Genomic DNA, 25349 nt, shown 5'->3' with positions numbered 1-25349 from the left:
GTACTCCACAAAATGAATAAAGAAAGTAACCTATGACTACAATAGCAAAATGTAGTAACCTAGTAACACATGAGACCAATCCAAGTAACATAAAAATGGCTTTATTTATAAATCTCTGAACAATAACGAAAATAAGTCTCTCATGACTCCACATGTAACAAGCCATAAGAATCATAGAGAAGGTGCAAAATAAGTGATACGCAGAGGAAGTGATGTGAGCAGTACACAATAAAAGAACATAGTGTGTATATAGGCGAGAGTCACTGGTAGATGGTGCAGTGGAGACTATGTCATGTGCACACTTCCAACAGGTAGCCTCGAGGGGTTGGCCTGTGCTGATATAGGTGGCTGTTGATTTAAGTACACACATGAGGCAACACTACACTTGGTGCACTTGCACTCACACACACACTAGTACCAGGATACAGCACAAAATGAGTCAGAATTGGAATGTCAGCTCATAAAAATACCTAGGTGTGACAGTTTGTGGAGATATGAAATGGAATGGCCACATAGGCTAAGCCAAATTAAAGTTCATGGCAAACTTCGGTTCATTAGTAGGATACTTGAAGAATACCACCTTGAAAGGAAATTGCTTACAAAAGATTCATGTGACTCATCATTGAATATTGCTCAAACATGTGGAACCTTACCAAATGTGACTAACAGGAGACATTTAATTATACAAAGAAGGGGAGCACAAATGGTCATAGGTTTGTTTCACCACTGACAGAGCATCATGGAGATGCTTAAAAGCCTGAATTGGCAGATGCTTGAAGATAGACACCAATTCACCCATGAGAGTCTGTTAACCATGTTTCAAGGGATAGTGCAAAATCTAGGAATATTCTACAACACTTTATGTATCACACTCAAAGGGATTTTGAAGACAGGTTTGCAATAATTATGGTACACAAAGAGACATTTAAGCAATCATTCTTCCCATGCTTCAGATGAAAATGGACTGAGAAGAAATCATAATAAGTGGTACAATGGGAAATACTTTTTGTCATGCAGTTGACAGTGATTTGGATAGCATAGTTGTAGATTTTAAGGCTTTGGAAACCTGGCCAACTACTGACCCATGACATCCATTATTTATTACAGTACTATACAACCAGAAGAATTCTCTGTCCATCTAAGGAGCCTGCTTATGGATAATCTAAAAAAAAAATCTGTTTTTGTGGCTTCCTAGTATAACAGCATCTGTTGTTGCTGGCTAATGAAAAATGCCCAACACTTTCTTTTGCTGCATATTTGTAAGTAACAAACCAAACAAATAGTACTATTGTTATTCTGACCCTCTACAAAAATTTAGCACTTTTGAGTCCCAAACCCTTTGGAGTATGCATGTAACAGAATCTCGGGCATTTATGGCATCTCTTTAACTAACTACCATTTCATTCTTATAACCTTATGACATGGAAACAGTTTTTTGGAGGGAAAGGTTCCTATTTGATCCACTTGTAAAATAAAGCACATTTAAATACAAATTTAGGACACAAATTTTATTTACATTTCAGTATATATTTAGTGAAAAAAAAATCTGTGCAGATTCTTATCTGTACATTTACCAATAATTTGCCCTTGTGTGGTACAATTTGAAACACTCTGGCATGCACAGTGGAATTTTACAGTCAGGGCACCACCATACTGTTTCTTTCCTTGAAGACTTTCCATTGGACAGTTCTTCCCCCCCCCCCCCCTCCCCCCCCCCCCCCCCCACACACACACACACACACAAACTTTGCCCACTTTTGTGGGATGCACCTTCTTTTCAGTGGAAGGAAATCTGTTTGCAAAATACCTTCCTAGAAGTCTGCTGCTACAGACATTTTGAGGAGTAGCAGTATGTTGATGTACAGCACCTTTCCTTGAAAATTCCTTAACTATTCCAGAAGAAAATTTGCCAAATGGCAGCCTTTGTTCTAATTGTTTCTTGGTTTATGGTACAAGATGAAAGCATTCACTGCTGCCATTATAAAAAGATGGAAAAACAGTTTCTTCTACCATTTCATTTTCCTTCTCTTGGAAGGGTAGTAAGATATAGGTTGGTCATTTCTGTCTACACCTGTCTTGTTGAGGTTGTAGTCTAGAATGGCATCAGGTTTCATTTTCTTTGTCAGTCCCTTTTTGCTGTGTACTTCTACTTCTGTTTTGGTCATCTTGTGAAGACTTGACAAACACAGAACATCTCTTGTGTCCCTCCACTTCAGGGACAACAAATGTTCCTTCCTCATAAAAATAGTCACCTTTTTTCAGTTTTTTGCTGATGACGCCTTGCTTAGGCAGTCCTCTATGATTAGGCATGCAAACTCCCCCTGCTTTCATCTTATTCTACCACAGGAAATCAAAAACATCAGGTGAAGTGTAATATCTGTCCATATAAATAGTGTGTCCCTTTTTGAGGTAGCCAGACAGAAGTCTCTGAAAAAGGGCTGTGACTGAATTGTCTTCCTGCCTCTTAACTGTGTAAACTTCAGTGTGTAAAACATATCCTGTCTTTGCATCACACAAGGTAAACAGTTTGATACCATACTTGTCAGGTTTGTTTTTTTATATAGACATAGTAATCACGCAGCCTATTTTTCTTCACCAGGCACATGTGGATTATGACAGCGAAGAACAAATACATTTCATGAAGCTGTAACCCAGTCCATGAGCTCCACATGCTATTGGGTTTCATTTTGCCCGATCTTCTCATTTTCTTTGCAGTAGATTTTGAATACCTGTTAGTTTCTGCCTTGATGTGTTTTACCATTGATTTAGGGATAAAAATTGAAAAAATATCGAAAGGACTGCTACTGTCATTGACTTCTGCCACACATCCACTTTCCTCTTTAAATTCAGGCAATGAAGGTTGCACATCCAATGTAGTCCACCCTAATCCCGCATCTGAAGATTTTGGAACACTAGAACGCCTTCTCTTGTGTGGTGACTCTGTAGATGGCACTACATTTGAAGTAGTGCCTTCAGTATTAGGCAGTACATTATACACCGACGGAGGTGAAATTTCGTCTGAAAATGCAATGGACATGTAACCTAAATAGCAGACTTATTACACAAATCAGTGTATAATGATGGAAAGGAAAAATAATGTTGCTTTTGTACCTGAGTCTGCTTCAGAAATAAAATCACTGTATTCACTTTCAGAAATGTCCCCTTCGGAAACATAATCTTCAATGCCTCATTCAAAAGCTTCTCAATCTCAGTATTAGTCAAAAACTTCGACATATTTATTTCAAAATGCACTGCAAGTGCAACAAGAAATACATGAAAACTATGGCACCATGTGTCAGTACAGTGGTTTCGAACAACTGAGGATTGTCCTTGACAATGCCGAAATAGTTTCAGAAATATCCAAATGATGGCAACACCATACAGTGGGCAGATCACAGCATGCCAAGCCTGAATACTAGATGTGAGTGCAACAAAAACAAAGTGAACGGAGGAAGACAAGCGGAGCTCGGGCATGGGATGTTCACAGCACTCTGGCTTGGGACTAAAAGTGTTAGTCCACAATCCAGTTACGTTAAGCTTAAATAACCAACTTTTGCAGCACAGACGTGAAAGACGAGTATCAGTCAGGTTCTGGAAGGTACTGACAGGGGTGTGGAGTCATGTCACTCCAGTGCCATGGCCAGCTGTGCTAGGATTATTGTTGGTTGAGGATCCACAGCATGAACTGTCTGATCAAAGTGGTCCCAGAGATTTTCAATTGGATTTAAATTTGGGGAGTTTGGTGGCCAGGGAGTATGGTAAACTCTTTCTGGTGCTCTTGCAACCACACAAGTACACTGATAGCTGTGTGAATGTTGCATTATCCTGCTGGTAGATGCCATTGTGACAAGAAAAAGACAAATACGTGTAGGGGTGAACTAGGTTGGGTTGTTGTTGTGTTTTTTTGGGGGGGAGGAGACCAGACAGCGAGCTCATCAATCTCATCGGAGTAGGGAAGGAAGAGGAAGGAAGTCGGCCATGCCCTTTCAAAGGAACCATCCTGGCACTTGCCTGGAGCAATTTAGGGAACTCGCGGAAAACCTAAATCAGGATGTCCAGACGCGGGATTGAACCGTCGTCCTCCCGAATGTGAGTCCAGAGTGGACTTGATCCCCAAGGGTACATGCATACTTATTTTGATCTACTGTGCTACCCAGCATGATAGATTACCCAGGTAATGCAACATAAAACATCACCTACATAATAACAATCCATTCTCTGGCCTGGCCACATTCAACGATTACCTGCTAATGGTCATCTGTCTGATGGAGCACGAAACATGAAAAGGCCACCTGTTTCAACTCAGAGGATGTACAGTCGTGGTATTGGTACACAAATTTCAGCATTCATTGCCACTGAACAGCAATCAGCATGGGTGCATGAACCAGGCACCTGCTGCAGACACCCACACAAAGCACGATTCATTGAATGGTCATTGAGGAGATGCTGTTGGTAGCCCCTTGATTCATTTGGATAGTCAGTTATTCAACAGTTGCACATATGTTCATCTATGCACATCTCTGCAGCCACCATTCACTGGTCATCTATGGCCTAGTTTTGGATAGCACCATTTTGCCATGAACAGTATTTTTAAATACAGTGGCATGCAAACAGTTTACAAATTTATGTGTTTCAGAAATGCTTCCACCCTTGACCTGAAAGCCAATGATCATGCACTTTTGGATGTCACATAAATCATTCTGATTCCGCATTATAATGACAACTGCACTGTTTTCAGTGTCCTTCAAGATGCTTTATATACCCTCTACTGGTAGTGCTGCCACCAGCTGTCTATGAGTGGGTACTGTATTTAGATGCCAAACATAGGTGATGGTCCCATTAATGTGAATGGGCAGTGTGTGTTTACTGAATCTCTGCACAGAATGCTTAATATCTTTCTCGAAGCCCTGAAGCAGCAAAAGAATATCATCCATATAAAGCTTTTTGTAGACTAGATTGTGTGATATCCTGCTCTGGTGCATGCAATATATTCTAAATGAATGATAAAAATGTCAACATACACCTGTGATGTTTTACTATCTACTTGCATTAGAAGCTTCATTACACGGTATAGACATGCTCCCTGCTGTAACATGTGTTTCCATATATGTGTCTTATTTTATTTTACTTGCCATATATCATCAACCATATCTTCTTTTAACATTTATTACTTCAATTTTTTTTATTTTAAAATTATCTATTATATTAACACAATTTAAGCAAAAAGTTTGTTTCCTCACTTAATGTAATAGGCTACACTCATCACTTTCCTCACTGACAAGTCATTTGCCACTGACTGCTATAAAATTACTGTATTTGATTGTCCTCTTACTTTTGATATTGTTTATGTTTCTGAAAATGTAGGTTACTTGTAATCAAACAACAAAATGTCTCAGAAAAAAAATTATTAATCAAGAAAATTTCTGAGGTAATTGGTTAAATAAACTGCCACGTATAGCACAAATTTTGGAAGTCCCATCATTTACAGTAAGCGAGTTATGTAATATCGAATAATGTGGTAGGCTACATTTGACATATGACAACTTCTGAGCTTTAAATTAGTGCAACCAGTGTCAATAAGAGCTCAATTTGCAATAAAAGATGTATTAAATTACCTCTAAGTGAATTTCTTTCTTGGCTGAGTTGTACATTGCTTTCAGTTCTCCAGTCTGGAGCGGGAGGTAAGATCTTCTATAACTTACAATATTGTTAGTGCTGTATATGGAGTCACCAGTCCACATCCCACCTTTCATCTTCAGATCGAGGCTGCATCACACATAAATCATGATACAATAGACAGTGAAAATAATAGAAAATATGTAGTAATAGTTCAATAAAATATCCTTAGTTTTCAAGCCACACCACTTCATCAATTTGAAGAAACATGACTCATAAACTGAGAAGAAATGATTCATGCATGCCATCATGAAATACTCTGTGGTCACAGTACTAATATTTATGATAGTAATAAATATCAAATTAATAATACACTAAATGTCATACCTTTTATACCCTGTCTCTTGGAAGCCTTGTTTAGGCAGTTATTTTCCCATTTATAGGACAATAAATACCAGCAATTGGATTTCTTTGTAGTGTAATCACAACATGTACGATGATGAGGTCAGTTTATCTGGATGTTTTCAATAATAAATATTTAAAAATTGAAGAAATATTGGTCAAAACTTTTGGTTTCATTACGAAGTATAATCCAGATGTGTTCTCTTTCTATCCTATTTTGCATAAGTAGAACAAAATTTATGATCACTCACGCTGGTGGCAACTCAGAGACCAGTGGAACGAACAGGGGGTTCCTGAGGTCAATGACAGCATGGTTTATGAAGTGAACAGTTATTCAAAAACAAAGTCCACAGTTCAGTGAAGTCATTGTAAGTCTGCACAAACAGCCCAGGGAGCAATTCAGATCAAAACATAATAATGTCAATCACTCATCTAATCGATGGCATAAATCACAGAACTTAAGGCTAACTGGCAAGTGTTAGACCATGGTATTGATGTGGCTATGGTGGCATCCCATGCAGGAGCAAGCTGCAGCCATGTGATATTTACTCCACACTCATGTCAGTGGATGCAGTATGTTGCACCTGCATTGGTACACCATGCAGGAGCAAGCTATTACCAGATTATGGAGCCTGAGTATATCTGAGCTGTCTTCCATGTCAATACCGAGGCTGGGCAGTGAATGCATATCATACACTCCTGGAAATGGAAAAAAGAACACATTGACACCGGTGTGTCAGACCCACCATACTTGCTCCGGACACTGCGAGAGGGCTGTACAAGCAATGATCACACGCACGGCACAGCGGACACACCAGGAACCGCGGTGTTGGCCGTCGAATGGCGCTAGCTGCGCAGCATTTGTGCCCCGCCGCCGTCAGTGTCAGCCAGTTTGCCGTGGCATACGGAGCTCCATCGCAGTCTTTAACACTGGTAGCATGCCGCGACAGCGTGGACGTGAACCGTATGTGCAGTTGACGGACTTTGAGCAAGGGCGTACAGTGGGCATGCGGGAGGCCTGGTGGACGTACCGCCGAATTGCTCAACACGTGGGGCGTGAGGTCTCCACAGTACATTGATGTAGTCGCCAGTGGTCGGCGGAAGGTGCACGTGCCCGTCGACCTGGGACCGGACTGCAGCGACGCACGGATGCACGCCAAGACCGTAGGATCCTACGCAGTGCCGTAGGGGACCGCACCACCACTTCCCAGCAAATTAGGGACACTGTTGCTGCTGGGGTATCGGCGAGGACCATTCGCAACCGTCTCCGTGAAGCTGGGCTACGGTCCCGCACACCGTTAGGCCATCTTCCGCTCACGCCCCAACATCGTGCAGCCCGCCTCCAGTGGTGTCGAGACAGGCGTGAATGGAGGGACAAATGGAGACGTGTCGTCTTCAGCGATGAGAGTCGCTTCTGCCTTGGTGCGAATGATGGTCGTATGCATGTTTGGCACCGTGCAGGTGAGCGCCACAATCAGGACTGCATACGACCGAGGCACACAGGGCCAACACCCGGCATCATGGTGTGGGGGGCGATCTCCTACACTGGCCGTACTTCACTGGTGATCGTCGAGGGGACACTGAATAGTGCACGGTACATCCAAACCGTCATTGAACCCATCATTCTACCATTCCTAGACCGGCAAGGGAAGTTGCTGTTCCAACAGGACAATGCACGTCTGCATGTATCCCGTGCCACCCAACGTGCTCTAGAAGGTGTAAGTCAACTACCCTGGCCAGCAAGATCTCCGGATCTGTCCCCCATTGAGCATGTTTGGGACTGGATGAAGCGTAGTCTCACGCGGTCTGCACATCCAGCACGAACGCTGGTCCAACTGAGGCGCCAGGTGGAAATGGCATGGCAAGCCGTTCCACAGGACTACATCCTGCATCTCTACGATCGTCTCCATGGGAGAATAGCAGCCTGCATTGCTGCGAAAGGTGGATATACACTGTACTAGTGCCGACATTGTGCATGCTCTGTTGCCAGTGTCTATGTGCCTGTGGTTCTGTCAGTGTGGTCATGTGATGTATCTGACCCCAGGAATGTGTCAATAAAGTTTCCCCTTCCTGGGACAATGAATTCACGGTGTTCTTATTTCAATTTCCAGGAGTGTAGTTGGATACTAAATCCTTCTCCACTTCCAGTGGCACATTGGGCAGAAAATTGCTTCACCTGTGCCATACGTCATCAAGGAATGGTGGGAGAGGTATTGGAAACCCCACCGAAGGCTTTTGTGGTAGCTACCCCAAATGATGAAGTGGAGTGGGTGCTGGACTTCTCTGTAGCAGTCACAGCCAATCAATGGGTTCTAGGGCACAGTTTGGTCCTGTCTGCAGGAGACAGAGTGCTCCTGTGGCAGAGATTGGGACAATGGTTTGGCCTCTATGCGCACCATAGTCTGAAAACCCCCATCTTCTATCAATTGTGCCGTTAGGTGTTTCCCAATGTTGGTGGGAGCCAGAAGTGGTCCAGAGGGTGGAAGCAGTTCTGCCATCACAGGCTCCCGTAACTGGCCGTTGTCAACCTTGTCAACCCCCTGTCAATGCCTAACATGACAGTTAAAGTTCTAGAAGGTGATTTGTCTTTGGTATGGTAGGTCATGCACAGTTGGTGGCTGATGGAAAAGGGTGATGGGGGGTGGGGGGTGGGGGGGCATTATGGCTCGTTGCATTTAGAGTTGATTGCAAAATCTGACCAGATGCTCCTGGCTGACTGAAACCTCAAACATTTGCCACCTCCTATTGCTAATACTGATGCCTTATGTACAACTGGAGTGCCAGCCAAATGTGCAAGCCCAGATTTGGGAACCCATGTGGTAACATAACCGTCGACGTGAGATGTGGACCCGCTGAGTTGTGCACAGTAGGTTGATGAGGGTGCAGGGTCTGTTCCCATGTAAAAGTTTGGCTGGACTACATCCATTTACAGGGGTGGACTGGTAGGTGGCAAGGAGCTGATGAGTGCTTTCCCAGAGTTGGCTATCATCATTGTGTTCAGCATCTGCATTTTAAATATCATGACCATTCATTTAGTTTGTGAAAGGGATGCAGGAAGGAAAGAGCTGATGGCCAGGTGATCAGTGTTGTTGCATTTAAAAACCTCCCAAAATGAAGATGCCTAAATTGAGTGCCATTACCAGAAACCAGGGTGGCAGGAACCCCCTCTATTGCAAGTATGATGGACAGGGCACCGACAGTGGCTGCTGTGGTGGTACCCTTCTGAAACACACATGGAACATTAGGGAGAGCATGTATATCTAGCTACAACATTGCTCCCAAAACTGATATTGTGAAATCAACATGCACTCTTTGCCACAGGTGATCAGTGAGTGGCCAAGTGTTGAAGCACATTTTGGACGAAAGCCAGGCAGTTCCAGGTGGTATGTTTTATGCAATGTCAACTCAAGGCTATTGTCTCCATTCTACACGTTCCCCAAAGTGCAGTGTGGTGAAGCTTCAGTATGTAGGGGTGGAGTGTGGGAGGAAGTACCATCCACCATTCAAAATCATCTGTGGCTAACAACATGATCACCATCAGTGACGTTAAGCTGGCCCCGTAATGAAAAATATGTGTGTCAAGCGAGGCTAGTGCTCCAGCCATCCCAGCCATACTGTAGTCAATGCCCTTTAGATAAGTCAATCAGGGCCTGTTTCTGTTTCTACTTTGTGTGCTGTAATCAGTAATTCATTGGGGGGGTGTCACTAATTTGTGTCTTAGACAGAACATAGTGCTGTGTGCCTGTCAAATTCTGCATCTGCGCCGCAAGACCAGTGGGAAAATGCAACTGCATTTGAGTCCCACATGGTGGGCCAGTAATGGATCTCATAGGTATGCTACTGCAGCCACTACATCATCTTATTGGGAAGTATTGAATGGGGAAAGGATAGCAAAATATGGGTCTTGTGACTGGTGATCTGGTGAAAATTAGTACCATAAAGACATACATGAAACTTCTCAATGCCTCTTTGTTAGTTTGCAAATACTTCTCTGTGCTGCATTTAATGTTGTAGATGCAAATGTAGAGGGCTATTATGTGGCATCAACATATTTGTGGTGCAGCACTTCACCAAACCCACATTCTGACACACCAGTGGCAAGCGTTAAGTGTTGCCTGATGGAACATTGCTAACCTAGGGGTTGCTCTAAGGCACTTTTTAAGTTGCAAGAATGCTTTCTGGCATGGTTCTGACCACACAAATTTAGCACTTTTTTGTGCACCTGATTAAGCAGATGGGAAATCTGGGTTGTGTTTCACATAATAATTGATTTTGCTCAGGGATGACTGTAGTCCTTTGATGTTCTTAGGAGCTGATAAGTTAGTGACTGTCCACATGACCGTGTGTGGACATGAGTCCTTCTTTACTTAATGTATGTCCTAGGTACTTTACACTTGGTCCATATAAACTACAGTACATTAGTCTAGATGACATTGCAGACCATGGGCTTGGAGCTACTTAAACAACATCTGCAGATTGTGCAGGTGCTGCCTGTGCATGACCCTGGTAATAAGCAAGCCATCTAAATGATTACAACAGTTGAGGATACCTTGCATGAGTTGCTCACGTATCTTTAAAATCACACAGGAGCACTGGTGACTCCAAATGGGAGACTGTTACTACAGTGCATCACAAATGGCATATTGGTTACTAAAACTAGTTTCTCTGATCACCTACTGGCAATTCAAAGTAGACATATTTGAAAAATAATAGCCACAGCCAATTTTTCCTACAATTCTCCATGCAGAGGCATCCAAATCAATGTTGGATACTAAATACTCAATTACAATAGTAATAAAAATATGGCACTGAGAATATAATGAACACAATTGGTAGGTAAAAATAATCCACATTAAACAGAAATTTTAACCAGCAGCATGAATGGTGTTATTTCATGAATTAGAACTGACAAAGGCTGTGCAAAATTTGAACAATATAAAACAACATCCTGTTGAAGTGGGAATGGCAGTTAATTGACTTAAAATGTACAATTAGCAAGTCAAATAATTGTCATGGTTTACCATGTAATATACTTTTCTTTAAAAAAAAAAATAGGTGAAATAAATTTACAGAAAAATAGTTCATACATTAAACAAAATAATAACTACAGCTTGCTAATTTATATACAGGAGTACCATAATTATAAAACTGATCCACTATTCATTTTATAAATTTGAAGGTTTATGAGGAGATTTTAAGTTTTCCATTAAACTTTTTAAATAGTGATACAATATATTTTATTTCATATGTGGTCTTCTTCCAATATTCTAACATCAGTAATTTTAACTGAGGTGATGCTACAATTTGTAAGCAATGTGATTACAACCCACAAAGAATTATGATGCCTGTTAATGTGTACTGCCAGTGGTAGCTTAAGAATTTCACTGAAGAACCAAAGAAACTGGTACGCCTGCCTAATATAATGTAGGGCCCCACAAGCATGCAGAAGTGCTGCAACATGACACGGCATCGATTCAACTAATGTCTGATTTAGTGCTGGAGGGAAATGACACCAGGAATCCTGCAGGGATCCATAAATCTGTAAGAGTACAGGCGGGTAAGGATCTCTTCTGGACAGCATGTTGCAAGGCGTCCTAGATATGCTCAATAATTTTCATGTCTGGGAAGTCTGGGGGCCAGTGAAAGTGTTTAAACTGAGAAGAGTGGGGATGTGTGGGGTGTCACACTGTCCTGCTGGAATTGCTCAAGTCCGTCGGAATGCACAATGGGCATGAATCGATGCAAGTGATCAGACAGGATGCTTATGAACATGACACCTGTCAGAGTCACATCTAGATGTATCAAGGGTCCCATATCACCCCAACTGCACACACCCCAGGCCATTTCATTGAACGATTCACATGCTGACACTTGCTTATGGCCCAGCATTGAAATCAGCAGCAATTTGCGGAAAGGTTGCACTTCTGCCACATTGAACGATTCTCTTTGGTTGTTATTGGTCCCATTCTTGCAGGATCTTTTTCTGACCACAGCAATTTTGAAGATTTGATGTTTTACCAGATTCCTGATATTCACGGTACACTTGTGAAATTTTCGTGTGGGAAAATCCGCATGTCATTGTTACCTCAGAGATGCTGTGTCCCATTGCTCATGCACTGCCTATAACTCCATGTTCAAACTCACTTAAATCTTGATAACCTGCTGTTGTAGCAGCAGTAACCAAGCTAACAACTGTACCAGACACTTGCTGTCTCATATAAGTGTTGCTGACCACAGTGCAAGCATTGCTGACCACAGTGCGGTATTCTATCTATTTATATATCTTTGTATTTGATTATCCATGCCTATACTAAAATGTAGACTTTCACGTCCGGAAATATCATGTCCATTATAATTACCCGGGCTGTTATGCCATGGTCAGTTGATGAATTCTGTGTCAATTCCCAACGTTTCGTCACCGAGGCTTAATGGATTGCCCAAAATTCATAAAGAAAATGTGCCATTAAGACCGATACTAAGTGCCACTGGTTCACCCACCTACTCATTAGCCAAGTTTTTGACTATGTTGTTAAAACCACATGTGAGCCATTTGGGCTCTTACATAAAGAATTCGACACATTTCATCAGCAGATTGAATGGCATAGTGGTCCAGCCGGAGGACATATTGGTCAGCTTCAATGTGGTATCGCTGTTTACCATGGTTCCACTTAATGATGTATTGGAACAGCTGGATCAAATTTTTCCTGCCATATTTCAGAACTGTTTAAGTGTTGTTTGACGACCACATACTTCAAGTGGAATGAACAGTTTTATGAGCAAATGGATGGCGTGGCTATGGGAAGCCCCCTAAGTCCTGTAATTGCAAACTTCTTTATGGAGAAATTCGAAGAACAGGCCTTAGGTACTGCCAGCAACAAACCAAATGTATGGGTCCGATACGTGGATGACACGTTTGTGCTGTGGAGACATGGCAGGGAGGAACTAAGCCGGTTTCACGAATATCTGAATAGTATAAACTCGAGAATTCAGTTTACAATGGAGGAGGAGGTAGATGGAAAATTACATTCCCTTGATGTGCTCGTTTTTAGAAACGAAAATGGTAGTTTGGGCCACTCAGTATACCGCAAACCCATGCACACGGGCCATTATTTGCACCGGGATTCAAACCACCACCCACAACAGAAGTGGGGTGTTATCAAGACGTTAGTGGACAGAGCTAGAAATATTTGTGAGTCTGAGTTGCTCGATGCTGAGATGAAACAGCTCCACAATGCACTAATGAAGAATGGATATTCATCCGCTGAAATAAAATGTGCGTCGAGGCAGCCACGCAGAAATCATAGTGACGTAAAGGCTACTGCAAAATCTAAGGTTTTCCTGTCGATTGGAAGAGCACAAGGGCAATTGTAGAAGAGGAGAAATGGAATGATCAGCAGTTGCGGAGCATGCTTTCCAGCAAGGGAACCACCATATTCGTTTGGAAGAGACGCAAGTACTAGCAGCCACAAGCAGATATTATGAAAGGCTCTGCAGGGAGGCAATCGAAATCGCTAAACACCCTAATAATTTCAATCGAAAGGAGGAGGGCATGACATTAAACGGTATGTGGATGCCGGTGTTAAAGAAGATGTGTACCACCTGTCCTCTACTGGGTGATGGCAACAGCGATCGATGGTGATGGACAGTGGCCAATTGCACTGACATTTTCAAAACACATGAGCGGGAGCGCACGCACACGGAATTTAGCGGCAGTCAGTAGTGAGCCAGTGGGTGTGTTGGACCTTCCATGGAGCTACGGACCCCCTTGAAGATGTCTCCCGTAGTCGGAGATGAAACGTTGGGAATTGACACAGAATTCATCAACCGACCACGGCATAACAGCCCGGATAATTATAATGGACATGATATCCATGCCTATACCTGTTCCTTTGGCACTTCAGTGTATAAATGTGAGAACTAACAAAATAAAGTTTTTTATGTGTCCTTTTCCATCAGAAATAGCACTACCTGTCACCTGTTAATCACACATACATTTACATTAAATTACCTAAGTAGTTGTCAAGTTTCTAATGAAATGAGTTTTGAAAGAAAATATGTCGTTCCCAGCCAATTTGTGAGTCCTACCTTGTCAGCGTACAGCTAAGTAACTCTAGGAAGAAGACCCCCACTCAGGGTCAAAATGACAGTGGAAGACCACAGGGGGAGAATATAAGCATCCAAAATGTTTTATGCTATATCTCATTAATTAACTGATATTCTGAGTAATACCGTGATGTACTAAATAAAGCAGACTTTTCCTAAGTTAACTGTATCAACACTGTGAAGAATGCTAGCAGAATTCAGGATATGCATTGCTGCTATTGTGATAATCATTATAGGGTAGCATGCAAAGATGTACAATCCAAACAAAACAATCACGCAGATGTAATTTGTGACAAATGAGGCACATCCAAATTATTTGCACAGTGCTAAAGAAAATATAAGAAAACCTTTTTCTCATGATGTATCCATTATTATCACTATTATTATTATTATTATTATTATTAGTACTGATATCATACTTCTGAAAAGGTAATCATCTTCAGTGATACCAGGGTTTAAACAGTTTCTGGTTTGTTCAATTCTCAAAAATCTTTTGTAAACAATTGTTTCTTCAGTTGTCCAGGATTCCTAATTGTGAGCTTTGGTTGTTTTACAGTAGTATATTTAATGTTGTGGCTCTATCTAGTCATGCCGCACATTCCTTTCATTTGTTCCTACATTATATTTTCACCCCATTCAGATCTCATTTCTATGTCTCCATTCATAAGCAGTAATGTGTATCTTGTCATCTTCTGAGAAGTCTCATATTTATTTCATTGGACATGATTGTAAATACACTCCTGGAAATTGAAATAAGAACACCGTGAATTCATTGTCCCAGGAAGGGGAAACTTTATTGACACATTCCTGGGGTCAGATACATCACATGATCACACTGACAGAACCACAGGCACATAGACACAGGCAACAGAGCATGCACAATGTCGGCACTAGTACAGTGTATATCCACCTTTCGCAGCAATGCAGGCTGCTATTCTCCCATGGAGACGATTGTAGAGATGCTGGATGTAGTCCTGTGGAATGGCTTGCCATGCCATTTCCACCTGGCGCCTCATTTGGACCAGCATTCGTGCTGGACGTGCAGACCACGTGAGACTACGCTTTATCCAGTCCCAAACATGCTCAATGGGGGACAGATCCGGAGATCTTGCTGGCCAGGGTAGTTGACTTACACATTCTAGAGCACGTTGGGTGGCACGGGATACATGCGGAGCCCGCATCTCGTGGTCGTGCGGTAGCGTTCTCGCTTCCCACGCCCAGGTTCCCGGGTTCGATTCCCGGCGGGGTCAGGGATTTTCTCTGCCTCGTGATGGCTGGGTGTTGTGTGCTGTCCTTAGGTTAGTTAGGTTTAAGTAGTTCTAAGTTCTAGGGGACTGATGACCATAGATGTTGAGTCCCATAGTGCTCAGAGCCATACATGCGGACGTGCATTGTCCTGTTGGAACAGCAACTTCCCTTGCCGGTCTAGGAATGGTAGAACGATGGGTTCGATGACGGTTTGGATGTACCGTGCACTATTCAGTGTCCCCTCGACGATCACCAGTGGTGTATGGCCAGTGTAGGAGATCGCTCCCCACACCATGATGCCGGGTGTTGGCCCTGTGTGCCTCGGTCGTATGCAGTCCTGATTGTGGCGCTCACCTGCACGGCGCCAAACATGCATACGACCATCATTGGCACCAAGGCAGAAGCGACTCTCATCGCTGAAGATGACACGTCTCCATTCGTCCCTCCATTCACGCCTGTCGCGACACCACTGGAGGCGGGCTGCACGATGTTGGGGCGTGAGCGGAAGACGGCCTAATGGTGTGCGGGACCGTAGCCCAGCTTCATGGAGACGGTTGCGAATGGTCCTCGCCGATACCCCAGGAGCAACAGTGTCCCTAATTTGCTGGGAAGTGGCGGTGCGGTCCCCTACGGCACTGCGTAGGATCCTACGGTCTTGGCGTGCATCCGTGCGTCGCTACGGTCTGGTCCCAGGTCGACGGGCACGTGCACCTTCCGCCGACCACTGGCGACAACATCGATGTACTGTGGAGACCTCAAGCCCCACGTGTTGAGCAATTCGGCGGTACGTCCACCCGGCCTCCCGCATGCTCACTATACGCCCTCGCTCAAAGTCCGTCAACTGCACATACGGTTCACGTCCACGCTGTCGCGGCATGCTACCAGTGTTAAAGACTGCGATGGAGCTCCGTATGCCATGGCAAACTGGCTGACACTGACGGCGGCGGTGCACAAATGCTGCGCAGCTAGCGCCATTCAATGGCCAACACCGCGGTTCCTGGTGTGTCCGCTGTGCCGTGCGTGTGATCATTGCTTGTACAGCCCTCTCGCAGTGTCTGGAGCAAGTATGGTGGGTCTGACACACCGGTGTCAATGTGTTGTTTTTTCCATTTCCAGGAGTGTATATCATTCACTTGCACACCATATTACTAAATCCCAATAACAAGGAGAACATTCACAGGTATGGTATGAGAAAGTACTACATCAGTCATCAGATGCAATTATTATATGTTTTCTACGTGTCAATAATTAATATATGTCTGCACATTCTTTTCTTCCAGTTATTTTCAATCAGAGTGTTGTGGTACTAGCTATGCTGAAGGATGAAGTATTAAAACAGGCACATGAACATGTGTTGGCATACCAATGGGGTTGAAAAACAATGAAATGATGTACAGCCAAATAATCTTGGTAGAAACAAGTCAGCAGATGTAGAACAGTATGTCAAGAGCTGTGTAACATGCACACAATAAGCTAAATTGAGTCATCAGCATATTTCACTGCAGAGATCATCAGAAGCCAGTAAACCATTTCAAATGATTGAATTGAACATCCCATGGCCTTTTTAACAAACACCATCAGGGAATTGTTATGTATTAACAGTAATTGACCAATTTTTGCACTACCTAGAAATGGTGGGTATTCCATAGCACCAAACCATCATAGTGGCTTAGGCCATGAAAAATAATTGGTTATTGAAGTTCAGTAGTCAATAGACATTGAATAGAGATGAAGACACTAACCTCATGTTGGATTTAATGAAGCAGTTTTGTAATTTATTACCAAATCAAAAATTAAGAACAAGTGTGTAACACCCATGATCAAATGGGCAAATGGAACAAGTTAACCAGGCAATAGGGAATACATTATGTCATTATATCAACAGTCATCACAATGATTGAGTACACTGTTACATTAAGTTGTGGCATCACATAATTCTAAGGTTCATAAGAGTATGGGTATATCACTGTATGAGGTAGTGTATGGCCAGAAAATGCCATCATAATCTGAAATAATGAATCAGAGTGTAGGGAAAATGGGGAATTTGTACGGAATTCCATGACAACTTCATGAAGGGTATGGGGTCAAGTGCAAAAATTGTATCTGGAGGCCTTGAAATGACGAGAGCAAATGGGGCAATGGAATGCTAAGTTACTTAAGTAATGTGTAAGGCAGTGGGTCACATTAACTAGCCCTTTCACTCCAAAGGGAAAATAATAATAATAATAATAATAATAATACTTATTATCAAAGTCCATACCAAGTAGTCAAGATGATGCCACTGGTAAACATGAAACTGCAGGTTCCTATTTCAACAACAGTAAACCACATTAGGAATGTTCAACCCTTTCTGGGCATGGTGGCATCTTCACCACCTTTATGACCGTTGTTCCCAAAAAAGGGGAGAGGGGTTCAGAAAGGGAAGATGACACAGCAAGTTGAGCAAACCTCTCCTGAGGATTGAAGTTTGGCATTTTCGTGAAGCATTCATGGGGATTCACGGGAAAGCTATAGAGAAAGGAGTGCTGAACAGAGTTCATGGGAAATACGAGGTGCTTTTGGACTCCCACGATTACAGCAGGACATAAATTTAGATGCACACTCTGAAAAGGCATCATCAGGGATGGATAGATGGAGGAGGAAGATTGTTAAAGGCTGTTTTTGGAACAGCTGATGCTGAAGATTTAAGGCAGATGAATGACACATTGATTCACACGCAAGTAGAAACAGAGGGCAACAGAATTCCGGTGAAATGCATCCTACCACACTGGCAAACCTGGAACACAGGATACCGAATAACAATGGGCTTTTTTGGGACTGATGGTGGAGATGATTAGCTACGTAAAGACTGTGGCCAATATGGTGAATTGAGATTTGGGTATACTGACAGCTCAACTAGACCTCCTACATACACAGTTAGCCTTGGCGAGGCTTCTGCACACTCTTGCCAATAGTATGAGAGATGCTCATGTAGAACTGGTAAAATTACAGGAAGCTATTCACCATGGGGTACAAGGACAGCTAACTCCTACCCCACTACCACCAGGACAATTTCTGGCAATCTTTGTAAACATATTAGGACAGCAACAATGGCAATAATCTAGCAATAAAATATTATATGGAATGGTCTTTATCATATAAAAGTTACTTTTATTCATAAGTGGTGACCAGTTTTGAACCACTGTGGATCACCTTCAGATGTTACTCTGTAAATTAGAATACAACAGAATAGAGAGAGACATTTACTATTATTACCATTAAGTTAAACATAAATTATATGACATTATACCCAGTAATGCAAAGGATAGATACTGCCTACAGGAAAATTAAAGAGCCCTTTGGAGAAAAGAGAACCACTTGTATGAATATCAAGAGCTCAGATGGAAACCCAGTTCTAAGCAAAGAAGGGAAAGTAGAAAGGTGGAAGGAGTATATAGAGGGTCTATACAGGGTCGATGTTCTTGAGGACAATATTATGGAAATGGAAGAGGATGTAGATGAAGATGAAATGGGAGATATGATACTGCGTGAAGAGTTCGACAGAGCACTGGAAGACCTAAGTCGAAACAAGGCCCTGGGAGTAGACAACATTCCATTAGAACTACTGATAGCCTTGGGAGAGCCAGTCCTGACAAAACTCTACCATCTGGTGAGCAAGATGTATGAGACAGGCAAAATTCCCTCAGACTTCAAGAAGAATATAATAATTCCAATCCCAAGCAGGTGTTGACAGATGTGAAAATTACCGAACTATCAGTTTAATAAGTCACAGCTGCAAAATACTAACGCGAATTCTTTACAGATGAATGGGAAACCTGGTAGAAGCTGAACTCGGGGAAGATCAGTTTGGATTCCGTAGAAATGTTGGAACACGTGAGGCAATACTGACCCTACGACTTATCTTAGAAGAAAGATTAAGGAAAGGGAAACCTACATTTCTAGCATTTGTAGACTTAGAGAAAGCTTTTGACAATGTTGACTGGAATACTCTCTTTCAAATTCTGAAGGTGACAGGGTTAAAATACAGGGAGCAGAATGCTATTTACAATTTCTACAGAAAACAGATTGCAGTTATAAGAGTTGAGGGACATGAAAAGGAAGCAGTGGTTGGAAAGGGAGTGAGACAGGGTTGCAGCCTCTCCCAAATGCTATTCAATCTGTATATTGAGCAAGCAGTAAAGGGAAAAAAAAGAAAAATTCGGAGTAGGTATTACAATCCATGGAGAAGAAATAAAAACTTTGAGGTTCACCAATGACAACGTAATTCCGTCAGAGACAGCAAAGGACTTGGAAGAGCAGTTGAACGGAATGGATAGTGTCTTGAAAGGAGGGTATAAGACGAACATCAACAAAAGCAAAACGAGGATAATGGAATGTAGTCGAATTAAGTCGGGTGATGCTGAGGGAATTAGATTAGGAAATGAGACACTTAAAGTAGTTTTGCTGTTTGGGAGGCAAAATAACTGATGATGGTCAAAGCAGAGAGGATATAAAATGTAGACTGGCAATGGCAAGGAAAGTGTTTCTGAAGAAGAGAAATTTGTTAACATCGAGTGTTGATTTAAGTGTCAGGAAGTTGTTTCTGAAAGTATTTGTATGGAGTGTAGCCATGTATGGAAGTGAAACATGGACGATAAATAGTTTAGACAAGAAGAGAATAGAAGCTTTTGAAATGTGGTGCTACAGAAGAAAGCTGAAGATTAGATGGGTATATCACATAACTAATGAGGAGGTATTGAATAGAATTGGGGAGAAGAGGCGTTTGTGGCACAACTTGACTAGAAGAAGGGATTGGTTGCTAGGACATGTTCTGAGGCATCAAGGGATCATCAATTTAGTACTGGAGGGCAGCGTGGAGGGTAAAAATTGTAGAGGGTGACCAAGAGATGAATACAATAAGCAGATTCAGAAGGATGTAGGCTGCAGTAGGTACTGGGAGATGAAGAAGCTTGCACAGGATAGAGTAGCATGGAGAGCTGCATCAAACCAGTCTCAGGACTGAAGACCACAACAACAACAACCCAGTAATGATGTGTGGAGGTGATGGCATGGAGCAGGAGCTGTCAATACCACCCACTGATGTCAACTGCTGTGGCAATGTCATGGGGTTAAATAACAGAAGACCTGCCCCTTACCTGTCACTCTAAGTCATTTCTGTCAATAGGATACAACATACATGATATATGTGATATGGTATACCTTAATACTATGGTGGATATTATTGAACGTTATATGTAAGTAACACTTTATATGTCATACAGCTAAAATTTTATGTACTATGATGTCAAAAACTATAACTGACCAGCCAATGGTGTCAATTAACATATTACTAGACTGCTTTCTGGGGTCTTTGAGTACACCAAAGGTGGGCTGTAGGACGCTGCTGATTACCTAACGTCATGGAAGCCATATTGATATCTATCAAAGATGCTACACTGCTACCATACTGCATTCAATTTGGCCATTTACTATCTTCACTTTGGCACTGGTTGTAAGTTGTCCTTCAATGGTGACTGCCAATATTTTATGTAGTGCCATGTACTTCAGAAAATCCTTGTAACCATTGTCCAGCCATGTCAGTAACACAGTCGCCCTAATAATACATACAGAATGCTTTGTAATCGTTGTCCTGAATTTTATTATGAATACTTGTTTGCAAACGCTTTCTGCATTGGAGCTAAAATGTATAGGAAGTAGCTTAATATATCATAAAAATTTACATGTTATGCAGTTAAGAGTTTGCATAATATAACATGAAAAAATGTAATTAACTGGACAACAGCCTTCATTAACACATCAGTGGACTGCATGCTGCAGGATGTTGTGGACAACAATGATGAGCTGTAGGCTGCTACAGGTTGCCTAGCAACTGTGACGTCTTATTGACAGCAATAAAAAATGTCATGCAGCTGCCCTACAGCATTCGGTTTAACTGTGTATCATCTTAATAACTGCATTGGTTGCAAGAAGTCTTTCACTGCCATCTGCCAGTTTTAATCCAGTGCCATGCACTGCAGAAAACTCATTTTGAATTTAGGTACAAATAACTGTTAAAATTTATTTTTTCAGTGGTGCTAAGACATTTAGGAAGTAGCTTAATATACAAGTCATGAAATACATGATTGTCAATATGTAGTTAAATTTAAGAGAAGCAAGTAATTTTTTTGTAGCCAGTCATCAAACAGATCAAAAAATATCTTTCTTTGAAATCTGTATGCTCAATGGGTAATAATGACTGATCTTTATTTGTGCTGTAAGAAAATTTCAATTTCTTCCAATTTATTTACCAATAGATACTTTGTGGCACTGCATAAAATTTTCAAGTTATTTCAGTAGATCTGGAAGAGTGTTCATTCTGTATTACATGCAGTCCAAATAGTGATTTGCTGCTAGCTGTACTTACTGTGTCTTCACAAAATCTGATGTAGAAGTAATGTCCTGTTTGCCCATTACTTTTTGTCTCTCCAACAAGTATAAAGTAATACACAATAAGTAAGAATCCAAAGCAACCAACCAGTTGCAACCAAAGGCGGTTTTATTCAACCTTGACCACTATTTCAACCTCCTTCACAAATACATGTATATAAAATATCACACAAGAAAAACAACAAATAATAAAGCAACTGACATTTTTCCAATAAAAATATACTGTCAGCACATACCAATGTATAGATTATTAAATTTGTTGGCCCCTATAATCAGGGATTATCAAGTAAGAATGGTTAAATCCAGATGTAAAACCAAACAAATAATCAAATAAAATGTCAGGTCATGTTATGACCAGTCATTTTATGTGTTTGGGTTTATTTATAGATTTTAACTATTCTTACTTGACAAGTCCTGATCACAGGTGCCAGCATACTTAATAAGGTATGCAGTGATGTCCACTGACAATATGTTTTCATCAGACAAATACCAGATCCCTTCATTATTTGATGTTTCTCCAATGTGAAATTTTAGTTAGATGTATTTCTGAAGAAGACATTTTACATCTGTTGATACAGTGGTCAAAGGTTGAATGAAACTGGGATTTGTTGTAACTGGTTGGCTGTTTTGGATTCATTTCTAACCACTGCTGAAGAGCAACCACATTCAAAATATTAATATGTGACAGACAATACATCAGACAATGTGGCTTAATCATTGGGGAGGCTGGAAAAAGATCACATGGGTTTTCTACAGTGGAAGGTACTGCACACAATATTGGCAGTTGGCACTAAAGGATGACTTGTGACCATTGCAAATATGAAGATCATACATAGCCAAACTGAAAGCAGTATGGTAGCAGCACAGCGTCTTTTATCACATCCCCATCACTGAGCAACCAGCAGCGGCCAACAGCCCAACTTTGGTGTCCACAAAATCCTGCAGGATGCAGTCACCAATACCTTAATGAATACCCTTGGCTGGGTAATTACATATTTTAATGTTATACTATGTAAAATTTTAACTGTATAAAATAAAATATTATATTATACATTAAGCTGCTTTCTATATATTTCAACTCCAATGCAAAAACTTTTACAAACAGTTATCCATAGTAAAATTCAGGACAATGGTTTCACAGATTTTCTGAAGTACATGGCATTACATAAAATGTTGGCAGTCACTGTTGAAGGACAACTTACAACCAATTCCAGTGTGAAGATTGTAAGTGGCCAAATTGAATGCAGTGTGGTAGCAGTGCAGCATTTGAAATGCAAAAGAGAGCAGTAAGAATTATAATGAAAAGCAGTAAGCAGGCCCACTGTGGTGAACTTTTCAAATTGTTAGAAATTCTAACTGTTTCTTGTGAATTTATATTCCAAACCATAGTGCACATAAAAAAATATAGAAAATTATAGCACAAATAGAGTTTTCATAACTATAGTACAAGAACAAGTCACTGTCTTCACCTAGACAGTAAGAATAAACATAAGACTCAAAATAGCTTCTTGTATGAATGTGTAAAACTGTATAATAAACTGCTGCAGAGAATAAAAGAAAAAGATTACATATACTGCTTTAGGAAAAATCTTAAATTGTTTTTGCAGGAACACTGCTTTTACACTGTAAGTGAATTCCTTAGTACAAAATGATTGTAAATAACTTTTGTTTCACAATATTTAACTACATGTAACAACAAACTGCATAAATATATGAATGTACACAAGCTGGCAACATTCATACATTTTAAAATGTCCACAGAGGTCAAATAAAATAAATAAATAAATCTTTGATTGATATTGATATGGTGTCAGTGTTGAAGGACAACAGCCAGCAGCATCCTACAGCCCAACTTTGTTGTACACTAATTCCCCCAGGGAGCAGTATAGTAACATGTTAACTGACACCATTGGCTGGTCAGTTATATTTTTTAACATTATATTACATAAAATTTTAACTGTATGACATATGAATTGTTACTTATATATAACTTACAATAATACTCACCATAGTATATGCATTGTATATGTTGTATCCTATACCACTTACAATAATACTCGCCATATTATATACTAAAGACAACTTAGGGTGACAGGAGCAGGTTCTCTGCTATTTAACTCCATGACACAATCACAATCACATAGTCAGCAGTCGACAACAGTGTGTGGTATCTACAGTTCGTGTGCCATGCCATTGTCACCACATCACTGGGTATAACATCATGTAACTTATGTTTAACTTAATATTTATTACATTATATGTTTCCCTCTATTCTGTTACACTCTAAATTACAGAGTATAGTCTGAAGATTATCCATATAAAGTCAAAAGTGGTCACCCCTTATGAATGAATGTGTTTTTATGTGATGAAGACTAATTTCTGTCAGGTCTATGATAGACCTGGGATGAGATATCAGTCATGCTAGAATTTATTATGTTCCCACAGGAAAATACCTTGCATGCACTGCCATCTCACAGCAGTGGAGATTGACGCTGTCCATGCCTGTCAACGTTGACTGTGTCCACCTCCACGTGGTAATATGCTTACTAGCAGTGAGTACTAATGCCAAATACAAGTACAATGCATTTCATCCATATCCTATAAAATGGGGGACTTTAGGGAAATTTGTACATATTAGAGCAAAGCAGATTCTGCTGGTTGCAGCAGATAGGAAGAACCACACACTGGTGACAGTGGAAGAACTGCACCAATGCCACCAGGAACTGTTTATGATACGTCCCTCCATGATGGTAGAAAATGTCATGAGGACATTTCTTTGAGTGACAAATGTGGGGGTATGGCTATGGGACAGCCTAACAACACATCTACATTATGAAAAGGTAGGACCTTACAGGGTATACTCAGTGATGACCCTGTCCTCCTGTAAGACATGGTACTCAAGGGGAACAGATCACTTGGAACTACAGGACAATGGGATACTATGGAATGGAACTCAGCTTATAGCGGTGCAGAATGGAAAAAAACAAGTGCAGGAAAGATGTTCCACCATTTTAAATAAAAATGGAGTAGGTACCAGCAATGGGTCATGGTAATAGGAATTTTATCCTCAGGAACCATCTTGATCCTTGTCCTTGCTTGTACAACCTACATCCATCAGTCAATTACATACTAACCCAGTTGGTCATTCTTAAGTTTTGAATAAATGTGGATGTGCCAGTTGCCATATGTTGTGTAACAGAGTGTACAGGGAAGAAGAACAGTCAATGTAGAAAGTGTAAATAAGGATATTAGAGAAGAATCATCATAGTAGCAAGGGAAAAGTGTAGACACAGCAGCAGTCTGAAAGTCAGTGCACTGAATTCTTCTACAAGGGAAGGAAGCATTGTGGCATCAACCACAGACCAGACTTCTCATGTAGGGCATGCTGATGGGCCAATTGAGAAATAATACTGCTAAAATATTACTGGTGTAGTACACTGCAATACAGCAGCCTGCCACAGCAGTGGGCTGGTACACATCTGCCATGGCACAATATTGCACATCTGTAGCCAACTATGAGACAAGTGGGGGTCTCATGTAATGAAATATTTGTC

The 25349-nt window shown here is 41.3% G+C and overlaps 1 protein-coding gene across 1 annotated transcript in view; it reads right to left on the bottom strand.

Moving 5' to 3' along the window:
- The window catches only part of LOC126185051 (uncharacterized), a 707909-nt gene that overhangs the window by 237277 nt on the left and 445283 nt on the right, over positions 1-25349 (bottom strand). Inside the window, exon 50 of the mRNA XM_049927806.1 lies at positions 5616-5766. Coding sequence (XP_049783763.1) covers positions 5616-5766 — 151 coding nt within the window. The remainder of the gene's footprint in view (positions 1-5615; positions 5767-25349) is intronic.

This window comes from Schistocerca cancellata, chromosome 4 (assembly GCF_023864275.1).
Source record: "Schistocerca cancellata isolate TAMUIC-IGC-003103 chromosome 4, iqSchCanc2.1, whole genome shotgun sequence".
Taxonomy (NCBI): Eukaryota; Metazoa; Arthropoda; class Insecta; order Orthoptera; family Acrididae; genus Schistocerca; species Schistocerca cancellata.
Note: the sequence above shows the minus strand (reverse complement) of the source record. Positions and strands in the feature narration are given on the sequence as shown.